Here is a 13585-nt window from a genome sequence, read left to right as displayed (position 1 = left end):
ACCTAGTTACGGTTGACAGTAGCTGTGCAATACCAACCGCTGTGGTGGTGCAAATCCAACATGTCAGAAGTTTGGAAATATTTTACTCTTAAGAGTGAAGACTGTCTTAAAGCTAGTTGGAATGTCTGCCACATGGCAATTTCAACAGGAGCTAGAGGCAGAGCTACATTTAACACCACAAATTTAATTAGTTATCTGAGGACAAAACATGATGTGTGTTTTGTAAAGCTGCAGATGGGAAGGTTGCTAAAGTAAAGCAACAAATACTTTAGGCGAGACAAATAGTCCAAGGAAAACAAGAGGGCAAAGACGATTAAAGAAAGTTGGTCAAATATATTGCTCTTGACAACCAGCCTGTCGAGAATCTTGGACTTAAATTGTCATCTGGAAGTTTTGGACCCATGCTACAGTCTGCCCTCAAGAAATTACATTGCAGACAAAGCCATAACACAGCTGTACAGCAAAGTTAAAGAAACAATACCAAGTCACTTGAATCGGAATGTTTTTAGTTTCACCACTGATATTTGGAGTACAGACGTTTGTGCGATGTTTCAACTGAGCCTCACGGCACAATGGGTTGATCCTCAAACTGATTTAAGGCGTGCTGTACTGCATGCTCCTCAGTTCCGTGTTATGTATGCTGCTCAATCAAGTGTTATGTAGTTTGGTTAAGGGGGTTTTCTGAGGTTTGTCCTGCCTGCTCCCGTGCAGTGACAAAGTAAATTAACATGCAATTGACTGAAAAAATATGAAAACAAATTAATATCTGCTTTGGGGAAGCTAAGATTATTCTTCATTCCTGTACTATTGACTCTAATTTTCAGATGTTTATACTCGGCAAAGCAGAATGTGAAAGCTGCACTCTGTCAGAATTCACCATTACAGGATCAACTTATGCACCTGAAGGAGAAGTGTGAGTATAGTGAATACATTCAGTTTACAGTTAAACTATGTTGATAAATGCAGATTTGAATAAACACATATCAGACTGAGATGCCTCTTCATAGGTATCAAGATGGCAAACTAGTGAAATGCTCCCAGTATGATGCTCTGGTTGAACTGGCCACCATCTGTGCCCTGTGTAATGACTCATCCCTGGACTACAATGAGGTTTACACAAATTACATTATGAGATTATTAAAAAAGATGAGAATGACAATGAAAATGAGTGACTCGTAATGTGTCTCACTCTTAAGGTAAAGTTTGTGTACGAGAAGGTGGGGGAAGCCACAGAGACTGCACTGACTTGTCTAGTTGAGAAAATGAATGTTTTCGATACAGAAGTCCACAGCTTGTCTAAGATTGACAGAGCCAACGCCTGCAACTCAGTGAGTGACAGCCACCTCCTCACTCTTTACCCCCCAGTTCCCACTCAGCAGGGTTTCTCCCTGACCACGAATTATTTGCATCAGGTGATCAAACAGCTGATGAAGAAGGAGTGCACCCTTGAGTTCTCCAGGGACAGGAAGTCCATGTCTGTCTACTGCACCCCAAACAAGTCTCGTTCCTCGATGGGCAAGATGTTTATAAAGGTAGAATGAAGCAAAACGTGTAAGACTTGATTTGGATGGATTTAGTGTGCATATTTTGCATCTCTGTTCTGCTTCCCAGGGGGCCCCAGAAGGAGTAATTGACCGATGCACTCATGTCCGGGTTGGTAACACTAAAGTCCCCCTCACTCAAGGTATCAAGGAAAATATCTTGTCTGTTATTCGTGAGTATGGAACAGGTCGGGACACATTGAGATGTCTGGCTTTGGCCACACGAGACAACCCTCCTAAAATGGAGGACATGGTACTCTCCGATACCTCCAAGTTCACAGAATATGAGGTAAATATTTATAATTTTTTTTCTTATTAGCTATTGAAATAGCAGCATCAAACCTAACACTCTGTCACTCTTGTACCTTTTTGTCACCCACTCTGCATCCAGTCTGACCTGACCTTTGTTGGCTGCGTTGGCATGCTGGATCCACCCAGGCAGGAGGTGGCTGCCTCAATTAAACTGTGTCGTCAGGCTGGCATTCGGGTCATCATGATTACCGGGGACAATAAAGGCACAGCCGTGGCCATTTGCAGACGCATCGGCATCCTGATGGAGGATGATGATATAGAGCACATGGCCTTCACTGGACGAGAATTTGATGAACTGTCTCCCTACGCCCAGCGGGAGGCCGTAACCAAAGCTCGGTGCTTTGCCCGTGTTGAGCCATCCCACAAGTCCAAGATTGTTGAGGTCCTGCAAGGATTTAATGAAATAACTGCCATGGTAAGCAACCCTAGGAAGTACAACACTAATAAAACTGCTGTTTGTTTTTACTCATATTGGTCATTGTGTTGTATTCAGGGTTACAGGATCTCTCAGTTATCAGCTCTCTGTAACATGTTTGTCTAAAGACAGGAGATGGAGTGAACGATGCCCCTGCACTAAAGAAGGCAGAGATCGGCATCGCCATGGGTTCTGGCACTGCCGTGGCCAAGTCAGCCTCAGAGATGGTCCTCGCAGACGACAATTTCTCCTCCATTGTTGCTGCTGTAGAAGAGGGCAGAGCTATATATAATAACATGAAACAGTTTATCAGATACCTTATCTCCTCCAATGTGGGTGAGGTTGTTTGGTGAGTTTCCTCTGGAGCAAATAAAAGCCCTTTAGCTACCACACTGCAAAAACAATCTAGGAAAATGTAAAAAATGTCTTAAATTAAATATATTTTCCCTAAATTTGAGTAGGTAAATGAGATAGTTGGCCTATGGAATGAGTATTTTTAGTCTTAAAATAAGATAATTAGATAATATGCACTTGAAATTAGACAATGCAGGTGTCTTTTCTTATTTTAAGTGTAAATTGTCCTGTTCCATTGGCAAAATGTCTCTTTTACCTCCTTAATCCAAGAACAAATGCACTTATTTTAAGAAAAAATGACTTATTTAGATTTCGATTTTTCCCAGTGTGATCCTCTGATATTTAGAGGGAGAAGTAGCTTATGTTAAATACATAAGTATTTACCCCTTCAACCTTCTATATTTTGTAGACTGAGAAAGAACCATGGTTTACTGATATATCTTAACGTTCGATTCTACAGACTAAAGGTTTTTCCCTATTCTTTTTTAGAAAATTTGTAGATATAGAGCATGTTTTCATTGTTTTCCTACAGATTCTTAATAGAATTTAGGTCTGCACTTTGACAAGGACCAAATCATACCATGCCTGTCCATTTTTTAGGTTAATTTTCTACATCAAGTCTGTAATCTTTTGCACCTCCTACACAAGTTGTTAGTCAGACTTTAGACTTAGACAATCTTTGTTGCCATTTTGTATACACAGATTGTAAACAAAACAAAATTTTGCCTTTTCATGACATTTCCGATTCTTAAAGTGCGGCAGTGATCAAATGTATGCAGTGTGGGAGGAACAGTGTTAGGACTACTCTATAGATATATTGGGTTGTTTGGGTTTATAGCCCTTATGCCTTGTGCCAAAATTGTGAATTTCAAGCACTGTATGTAAACAGCAAAACAATATATTTTTGTTAAAGAACTGTTAAAAATTTAATTTTCCATCAAGTCACAATGTTTGGTTGGTCTTTCACATCAAATTTTTATATAATAGTTAAAAATTGTGGTTGCAATGTACAATCGTGAAATGTCTTTTTTCACTGCTAAGCTGCTGCTCACTGTCAGTAAGTGGTATAAACAAAATTTTGTTCTGTATACAGTCCGTGTATACGAAATGACAATAAAGTTTGTCTAAATCTGAGTGCAAGTTTAAAATTAGGAATAATTTTATGTTCAACAGTTCAGGGTAAATGTCAAATGATGAATACATTTATTTCTGACAAGATTTTCTTCCTGACAGCATCTTCCTGACCGCTGCTCTGGGGTTCCCCGAGGCTCTGATCCCAGTTCAGCTGCTTTGGGTTAATTTGGTGACAGATGGCCTCCCTGCTACAGCCCTTGGCTTCAACCCCCCAGATTTGGACATCATGGAGAAACCTCCCCGTAATGCAAAGGAACCGCTGATCTCTGGTTGGCTCTTTTTCAGATACCTGGCTATTGGAGGTAAGCTGAGTAAATCACAAATGAACAGGTACCAGTCAGGATGTGAAGAAGATAAGCACATTTTATCTTTGCAGCTTTTTTTTATGTGTAACAGAAAGTTTTGTTGTCTCTGTTCCCAGGTTATGTAGGAGCTGCCACTGTGGGAGCCGCTGCATGGTGGTTTACAGTCTCTGAGGGTGGCCCACAGCTCACTATTTATCAGCTGGTAAATGTTAAAACATTTTCAGCTTCATAAGATCACATTCTCAGTCTCATTCCATTTGAACCTTTCTTAACAGTGCCACTTTTTGCAATGCGACCCAGACAACCCTGAATTTGAAGGTTTGGACTGCCATGTGTTTGAGTCACCATATCCAATGACCATGGCCCTGTCTGTGCTTGTCACAATAGAGATGTGCAATGCTCTGAACAGGTTGGCACTTTTCTCTTTACAAAAAGGAAAGGTGCATGCCGTGTCACAAATACATTTGAATTCTGTCTTTGCTTTAGTTTGTCAGAGAACCAATCCCTGCTGCGTATGCCTCCCTGGGAGAACATTTGGCTGCTGGGGGCCATCTGCCTTTCCATGTCTCTTCACTTCCTCATCCTCTATGTAGAGCCTCTACCTGTGAGTTATTTTTCTCTTTGTGATTAACTCAAAGTGACAGATTTTAATTAAGCTGAACAGAATTTAAGGCATGTTTTTTTTTTGACTGTGGGGGCAGTGGTTAGCATGTTCTCTTCGTGGATGCATGTGATCTCTCCGGGTACACTGGCTTCCAACCACTGTCCAAAAAGAGTACTGTTAGGTTAATTGGCTTCTCTAAATTGTCTTTATGTGTGAGTATATACTTTTTTATTAGAAAATCTGCTGAAAAACATTCTTTTTCAAATGGTTTCACTGTTATTTTTTCCATGCATCTTCTAAAAAGGATCTTTGCTGCTGAATATTTTTCATCTAATCATTTTGCAGGAATATGCCATCATTTGTTCATCCTTCACAAAATAAGTTCATTAGCCCCAATTAAAAAATGATAGACAGCTGGAGATAGGCACCATCACCCCTTGCGCCCCCGCAGTAAACTAATAAAGGTATCTGATTATATATTAGATAATTACTATAATATGATTCTATCTGTATTGTAGAGATTGGGAGCATTATAGCCACATGGAAATTTAGTTTTGTTATATAAGTAACCATTTGGTTATAATACTCCCAATATCTACAATACAGATAAAATCCCTTCCTTCCCTTGAAGCGTATTGAAAACCTCCCGTATCATGACTTAAAACCCAGGATACCTTCTACAACATGAATTTTGTGTCCCATTAAACCCTTAAAGGTAACCACGCTGTCCTCTCAGGACCACGGCTGGGGTCAAAAACACAATGTTATTTATTGCAAACCATTATCTACATACTGTCCCAGGTCATCTTCCAGATCACCCCTCTTGATACCACCCAGTGGATGATGGTGCTGAAGATCTCCCTTCCCGTCATCCTGCTAGATGAGCTGCTGAAGTTTGCTGCCAGGAACTACTTGGAACTGGGTAAACAGCTGGAGAATCCAACCAGCAGAAGCTGTTCCCTGTCTGCATGCACTAAAGGAATTTCCTGGCCCTTCTTGGCCATCTCCCTGCCAGTATTGCTGTGGATTTACAGCACCGACACTAACATGTCTGCCATGTTTTGGCCCTGACTGACTTCATTGCACTACCCTTCCAGCACACCTGTGTGAAATGGACATTAACACACATTGAATGGTTACATTAGCTGTAGAAAACTCGCAAATGCACCTGCTTTGACCAACTGTCAAATATGTTACATGTGTTACTATTTACATTTCCAATGCTAAATATTTTTAGCTGGTGGTTTGGTCAGTATCTAGTCATATTTTAATGACTGGAGATACAGCTGTTATTTTACAACCAGGCTTCTCTCATCTTCAGGCATCATTTGGATGACTTAGAGAAAGAAGCCTTTGATGTTGGAGTTTTGTGGTTAGTTGTACAAAGATTTGCTCTATTTTCTATATAGTAAATTTAGGCAAGGGGAAAAAAAGTCTAAGTTTGTATAGAGCATTTTTGTAATAAATTAAAGTACTTCACTTAAGCGAGGGCAAATGTTGCAATATATGAATCTCAGTTATTTCTAAGATCTGTACACTTACATTATTTTCTCCACTAGGCAGAGTGCAGCTATCTCAAAGCTGTTACTATGATCAGAAGTACCCATTTGTCTAAACGTTTAAAAGGTTTTCAGTAAAGTTATTGAGGTACATAGTTTCCTGCGGTATTTGGCCCCTTTGAACATCTTGACCTTTTGCCACATGTCAGGCTTAAAACATAAAGATATAAAATTGTAATCACTGAGAAGATTTTGCGAAGAATCTTCTCAGTGGGTACCAGGGAGAACAGCCCATGGTGGGGATGTGAGGGGATGCTGATGATGATATGGGCTCGGGACACGCAGCGCTGGGATGAAATGTCTTTAATAGAGCGAAGAGGATAATAAAAGTGAACATGTTTGCCCGGCAGATTTCGGCATTTTAACCCAAAAATAACTTAAAATGCTGAAATCTGCCGGGCAAACATGTTCACTTTTATCATCCTGGTGCCTGCAGTTTGGATTACGTTACTTTTTAGAAACCCAAATCTGATCAAATATGCTTCAGCCACTCATCAGAACTAAACTTGTACAAGCATAAAAAAATGAAGCAGCATGCAAGTTTTTGCTGCTCTTGCTGCTTTAGGTGTGAACGTAGCATAACACTGGCTAGCTTCCAGCCATGACATCCTGCATGAGAATTGGGGGCTTGATTCGTTCATGTGTCAGGGTACGACACGGGGGAGGGACAAGCAGATGATTGACGTGTCAGGAACCAGTTGTGTACAATGGACCGTCTTTTGTGATTGGTTGGGGTTACTTCCAGACCTTCTATTTCACTGCTTGCTAAGCAGCTGTGGGGAGATCTTTAAGCCACATGGTAAAATCTGCATCAGAAAAGATCTCCTACTGCACCTTTAAAGCATGCTGGCACCATGGCTTGGTCAAGGTGTTAAAAATGTCTGTGTGGACACCAGCCAGATGACCTGCACACTCGGTGAACACCCGGGGCCTGGTGCCTTAGTCGAGTTGACGCTTCAGAGTTTTCCACACCGCAGCTGTGTCAAGGCAGAGTGCCTCCTCTACCTGGTGAACAACAGGTTTCACAGCTGGAATGTTGTTTAGTGCCTCAAGCCTTCCAAACAAGTCATTAAATCAATTTAGGAAGTCAGCATCAGCTACTCCCACTGGGGGAGGGTGTGTTGTAGTCTGTGATCACCCATGTGCCTTGCCACATCCTCGTTGGTGTTGCTGGCATCATGGAAGAGATCCTGGATCTTCTGGCTGTGGTTCGGTTACACTGGTCTGATGGCACGGTTCAAGTTGGCTCGCGTTGTCCTCTGCAGCCCCTTTTTTGTCACCATGCACACTAGGGCTGCAACAACGAATCGATAAAATCGATAAAAATCGACTTTTAAAAGCGTTGGCAACGAATTTAATCATCGATTAGTTGTGTCGCGCGATTAATGCGTCATCCGCCGCCACCGTCATCTGGGGGAAGAAAAAAAAATATGGCGGAGCGAGTAGCGCCGCAGTTGCAGTGTTGCCAACTCAGCGACTTTTCAGACCCCTCCAGCGACTGTTTTTCAAAAAAGCGACTAGGGACAAATCTGGCGACTTTTCACGGTGTCACTGGCGGCTTTTGCCTGCCGTGGGGCGCCTCCCCCATCCCAACCCCTTTCTCCTTCTCCCACAGGAATCCCTCTCAGCGCTGCATTCAGAGCCGCAGGATTTTAGTGAGGAGTTTACCTTCAGGGTCCAGACTGCAAATGAAGCGCACGTGCGCAAACTGATCACAATGATCACAATGCGCTTTGTAAAGTGAAAAAAGTCGTAACATGCAACTTTTGTAAAAACAAATGAACATGGCACGGAAGCACCACTGTTATGAAGCAGCACCTGAAAAGAAAACACGTTGGAGCCTTCGATGGCAGTGAAGAGAGCTCATCAGCAGGATGAGCGACCATGTTTGTTTCGTTTTAAAGTGGGGAAACGTAACGTTAGTTTCTCAGGTAGCTCATCTGATGCTTTCCTTACCGTGTTAGTAGGTTACAGACAGGGATAAGGTTGGCTACTTATTTTACTTTTAATTTCATTTGAATTAGCTTAACCTCTTACACCCTCAGGGGGTATAAATAAATTTCTGCCTGACAAAAACACACAAAAGTAAATCACTTATAGCCTCACAGCTATTAGATTTAAGAAGAAACTTTTGGTACGTCTGTAAAGGTAAGATGTCATAGAATGGTTTTCTGGTGTCAGCACCATTGTAGCTTTGACCCTGCCTGAAATATTAGGGACAAAATACAAAATATTTTGCATTTTTTGAACCTCGCCAAAATTCTTTCTTTGAAATAAACATTGCAAAACACTACCAAAATATTATTTATAGCACAAAAAAGTAGTACAGACTTTTAAATTTAAATGTTGTGTAAAAATATACCAAATTTGGACTCAATCAGATGAATCATATTTATTTTAGAATGGTATTAGTGAGAAAGTTCTTAGGCTGAGAGGCCATTTTAGCACATTTATCCAAAAATGTCACCAAACTGTGCCAAATGTGTTTTTTACATCAATACTGGGGGTTTGTTCAAATTACGAGGTCACGTAGCAGCTGGACCCACCGGTGGGTCCGTACGGTTCTAGGGGTTAAGCAGCATTTATATTTTCTTTTTAAATAAATTAACTTGCAAATTATGAGGGCAAGGCTTTTAAAGTTTAAATCTTCTGGCAAAGATAAAGAAGATCCTGCAATTTTTAGAAGTAAAGCAGAATAAAATCCAGCAAGATCAGTAATATGTCAATTAATTAAATGCCACATTCCCACGTAAATATCTGTCTTTGGAGGATGTGTTTTTTAACACCCCTAGTTCTCTCATTTTTATTCCAAATACAATTTATAATTTGAATCACAGGGCTATTTTTATCTCTATGGTTCAGTATTTTCTCAAGCAGCAACTTTAACTGCTATACTTTCCTGTCTTAAAAGGCAGAACTCTTCTAGTCTAAAAAAAACTCATTTGTTGAAATGGGGGGGCCTATTGTTTGAACCCCTTAGGGGCTTTAAAAACAAATGTCTCTTTTTGCACTTTATGAAACAAAGTACCCTATATTTTGTGGATGTACAGCTACATTTCTCATGTAAGTTTGCGTAGTTTTAACACAAACATTTCTTTTTCATATTGCACCAGTACAGTTAATGAGCAACCTGTACTTGTGTGCTTGTTTGTTCTGTCTAAAATGTTTATTTTGGAATAAAGAGGTTAATATAAAAAAATTTTTTTGTCCGATTCATCGATTAATCGAAAAAATAATCGGCCGATTCATCGATTTTTAAAATAATCGTTAGTTGCAGCCCTAATGCACACCGCTTCCTCCTGCTTACTCCAGCCTGGTCTGCTTCATGAGTCAGCTGCTCTCTCGGTCCAACAGCCGACGATCCAACGCATCGACACGTCCACAAGAGTATTGATTCATGTTTTTTTTTCCTCTGCTCTATTTTTATCCATTTGCTAAACCTATTTTTCCCTCCTACCTTGCTTCCTTTAGCAACTACCCTCTTTCCGCTTGCAGTATTTTTTGGATGCAACGCAGAATTAGAATCTATAACCCAGAGGCATTCATATTTTTCAGTGAATGAGGTTTAAAAAAAGCCTAGGTGGAGTACAACTTTGCTACTTCTGGTAATTGCTGTTGTTTCTCAAATAAAATGCATAACCATATTACAGCTTTCATTGATTTATTTCAAATTTGAAACATTGTCAAATCGTTGGGTCAGAAAATTGATACTGAATCGAATCGCCATGTTCATGGTGTGAATTACAGTCCTAGTAGCCACGTAGCTTGCCAGCAGGGGGTCAGATTAGGCTTTTTGGAGAAATGGGAAAAGAGCTGAAAGCCATTTGTTATCGGGTAAACCTGGTCTTGAGAAGGTTTTCAGTGGAAAAAACAGCTATAAAGACATACCCCAAGCAGCAAAACGCGGTGCTATAAAGTATTAAATCAAGGGGGCTGAATAATTATGCACGGCCAGTTTTTTTATTTGTTAAAAAAGTTTAAGATGTCACATAAATTTAATTTCATGATTGTGTCCCAAATGTCTATTCTTCACAAAGAATTACAATTTTATAACTTTGTGTTTGAAGTCTGAAATGTGACAAAAGGTTTTAAAGTTTGATGGGGCCAAATACCTCTGTAAGGCACTGTACCACTTTGTTTTGCAGCTCACATGGTCAACTCTACCGACTGAAATAAACAGAAATGTTTAACAGCAAACTTTAACAAGTATTTAGATGTTGAAAAATGTAGGTACCCCTGGTAAAGATATTTTAAAAGCCTTAGAATATCACATTTATTCATAGAAGCAGTTGTTTTTGACTAAATTACATCTTGAATTGTTTTACATAAATTGTTTGAACTTCTGTTTAACATTTATCTTAATTAGATCAGTTCATAAAAAAATTAGTAAAGCGAATTAGTAAAGTATGACTTTCAGTTTTGCAAGGGTATATTTATTGTGCAGCTTAGAGACTCATTTCCTTTACCCACTACAAACACAAAGCCAGTCTGTAAAACACTGGTTTTGTTTGTAGAAGAAGACTGTTCTCCAGTGTTCATGCCAAAGATGTTGGGTTCAGCAAGCCTTAATGAGAAAACCATTGGACACTACCTATATTCCGGTCTGGCGTTTGGGAGTCCTACGATCATAGACATACACCTATTGTAATCTCTGCTGGGAAAATAACTTAAATTAATCAGACACATTCCAGTAAAAAAAAAAAACAACAACAATGAACATATATATATAGATATACATTATATATAGATATATATCTATATATATATAGCTAAGCATTGCTCTCTGGGACGTTTAAAGTTTATTAATTGTAGGTTTAATTGATTTAATAATAATCATCAACTAATCTAATTTCATGTGCCATTTCCCAAACCAAAAATCCTGTCAGAACTGTTATCAAACCTGCACAAAAATATATTTTACATTTAAGCTTTTGACAACCCTGATAGAATATCCAAAGAAGGTTCCCCCTGTACGCTACCAACTTGATTTTACAGGAAACTAATGGTCATTCTGTTTGTTCAAGGGAGTTGTGTAAAGTTTTAATAGCAGAATAAATGTTCCACCAATATGTGGTGAAATTAAATGTTGGATCTTTTTTTTAAGTTTGTAATGTGACTTTATTCTAACTTAACTTAAGGTGAATTAATGTATTTACCTCACATCTTTACCAAAAGGTTTCAATAAATTTCTCTGCTTTGTTTTTACTTGAAGAAAATATGTTTTCATTATTATTTTTAGCTTTTTCCTTACATTAGGTCTGCATTTGCTCTTAATGGTATGGCTAAAAATGTGATATATCTCTCACTTGAATATGTAATAAAAGCACCAAGCTGTAAGATTTAGCAGAGCACAACATGGGTGAAAAAATTTGTTTTTGAAGCTGCTGTATATCCGTACAAAACAAACAAGAGTCTGTGTTTATTTAGTTTTTTGTCAAAAAGCAGCAAACATTGACGTTGGTTACTTACCGGGTGTGGCTGTTTTATGACAGTTCTGGTCATATTTATAAATTAAGGGACTAACTCCTGGACAGGTTTACTTGCAGAGTGAGAACTCTAATCAGCATGCCCACTACCATTGTGTTCATTTACAGAAAAAACTAAGTTACTGCTGTGTGTATATTGAGATCGAACAGAAATGCCTCATGGTTCAGAAACTGTGAAAAGAGATTGTGTTATAAAATGCCATCAGTGTCGCCAGGTGCCAGTGCATCACCGACAAAGATGTTTTAATGCCTGTTATTTTAATTTTAGACTTTTAGAAGCAAATTTCCATATACAGGATATTACCATTTAATATTGTTTAATAAGGCATGTTTTTGTTAACTACCTGGCTTCCAGGCTAATTTTCTTCTTAAATTTTACATGATTTTTGCCCTCTGATTTTTTTCCTTTCTTTTTTCTTTTTACAGGAAAGACCAAATAGGTCCCCTTCCACATTTTATTCCTTATAAAGTCTGAGTTTTGTTTTGTGGTCTGTATGTATGTTTTGGGTGGCACATCTCTACGAAAGAGCTGCATGCTGTGATATCATGACAGGGGACTCCATAATCTCAAATATCCATAAGTTACTAGTCAGTCCTTTTATCTTTCTGCATGAGGAACTTAGATGAAACATTTTTGCATCCATTTTTTCAGAAGTTTACACATCTGTTAGATTTTAATCAGTACAAATGTTATAAACCCTAAAAGTCTCTGTTTAGTTTTTTGTAAGAAAATAGTTTTATGGAATATTTAAAAGAACATTTTGTTTTCTTTTTGAGGATATTTTGCCATAACTTGGAAGGCAGATGAGCAGTCTTGCATATATTTTACTCTAAGTTGGTCAGGCATTTTGTTGCTGAACTTCTGTACTGTAATTTTAAGTATATCACATGGACCGTTTCAGGTAATTAAAGCTGTCATATATAAGGATCTTACTTCACTTGTCCTGGTGTCTTTGAAACACTGCTACAGTGGGTCTTGATGTGCTTTAATGTAGAGTTTCTGATCCATAAATACATCCTATATAGAAACAGTAATAGTAAAGTCGCTCCATAGGTGGCTCTGTCTAGGAAAGAAACTAATCAACGGGCGCTATTTATATGGCGCCAGGATATAAAAGACCTTTCCTATTAAAAGAATTATATCTGCATTGAGAACCAAATATCTGAAATTTGCTATTCTGTCTAAATATGAAGATTAATTTCCAAACTTTAAATGACATTCATCCTTCCAACCATTTAAACTGCTCCAAATTTAAATTCACTGTAGACAACTGTCCATGTGAGCAAGAAGACTCAACTGGACATCTTTTTTTTTATTGTAATAAAACCCAAACATTTTTATCCTCAGTTCATAACTGGTTACTCTTTAAATCTTTAAACATAAATGTTCTACCCCCCTCGGCTATGAAATTTAATATTAATGCCCAAGATAAACAAGTAGAATTTTTAATTATTAATATAATTATGGTCAAATTTCTCCTACAAAAATCTCCTCGTACGAAAACTCTCCCTATGATCATAGCATTTATGTATGAAATGAATATACTTACTTTTTCCATAAAGAAAATGTCTATATGCTAAAAGACTGCTTTTCTGTATGAATGTCTTCTTTTTCAATCTAATTTATTACTGCATAGCTTTTCTTTTATTATTATTATTTAATTATTTTGCTTAACTATTTTTTGTTGTTGAATATAAGAGATTTTTCAGAAATATTTTTATACATACATTGTCTACCCCCATTTTATCATTACATTTGCTTTATATTTGTTCATGCTCTGGGTGGTTGTCACCTTTTTTAACTCTGTATTCTCATGGCTTTAGTCCTTGTTCAGTTTACAACATATGAAAAAAAAAATAACTCAGAAGTTCAGT

The 13585-nt window shown here is 38.3% G+C and overlaps 1 protein-coding gene across 3 annotated transcripts in view; it reads left to right on the top strand.

The window, feature by feature from the left end:
* atp2a2a (ATPase sarcoplasmic/endoplasmic reticulum Ca2+ transporting 2a) overlaps positions 1 to 12643 on the top strand; it is a 38413-nt gene extending 25770 nt beyond the window's left edge. For 2 of the 3 annotated variants that reach the window (XM_038270158.1, XM_038270156.1), the window contains 12 exons: positions 825 to 913; positions 1008 to 1110; positions 1197 to 1328; positions 1413 to 1532; positions 1612 to 1830; positions 1933 to 2268; positions 2397 to 2617; positions 3856 to 4058; positions 4178 to 4263; positions 4337 to 4470; positions 4548 to 4665; positions 5467 to 7636. In XM_038270158.1, coding sequence (XP_038126086.1) covers positions 825 to 913; positions 1008 to 1110; positions 1197 to 1328; positions 1413 to 1532; positions 1612 to 1830; positions 1933 to 2268; positions 2397 to 2617; positions 3856 to 4058; positions 4178 to 4263; positions 4337 to 4470; positions 4548 to 4665; positions 5467 to 5736 — 2031 coding nt within the window. In that variant the 3' untranslated portion in view covers positions 5737 to 7636. Of the gene's footprint in view, positions 1 to 824; positions 914 to 1007; positions 1111 to 1196; positions 1329 to 1412; positions 1533 to 1611; positions 1831 to 1932; positions 2269 to 2396; positions 2618 to 3855; positions 4059 to 4177; positions 4264 to 4336; positions 4471 to 4547; positions 4666 to 5466; positions 7637 to 12136 lie in introns of those variants that run through there. The other variant, XM_038270159.1, reaches the window with a different exon arrangement.
* Positions 12644 to 13585: the final 942 nt, after the last annotated feature.

This window comes from Cyprinodon tularosa, unplaced genomic scaffold (genome assembly GCF_016077235.1).
Source record: "Cyprinodon tularosa strain WSP-4 unplaced genomic scaffold, ASM1607723v1 ctg752, whole genome shotgun sequence".
Taxonomy (NCBI): Eukaryota; Metazoa; Chordata; class Actinopteri; order Cyprinodontiformes; family Cyprinodontidae; genus Cyprinodon; species Cyprinodon tularosa.
Note: the sequence above shows the minus strand (reverse complement) of the source record. Positions and strands in the feature narration are given on the sequence as shown.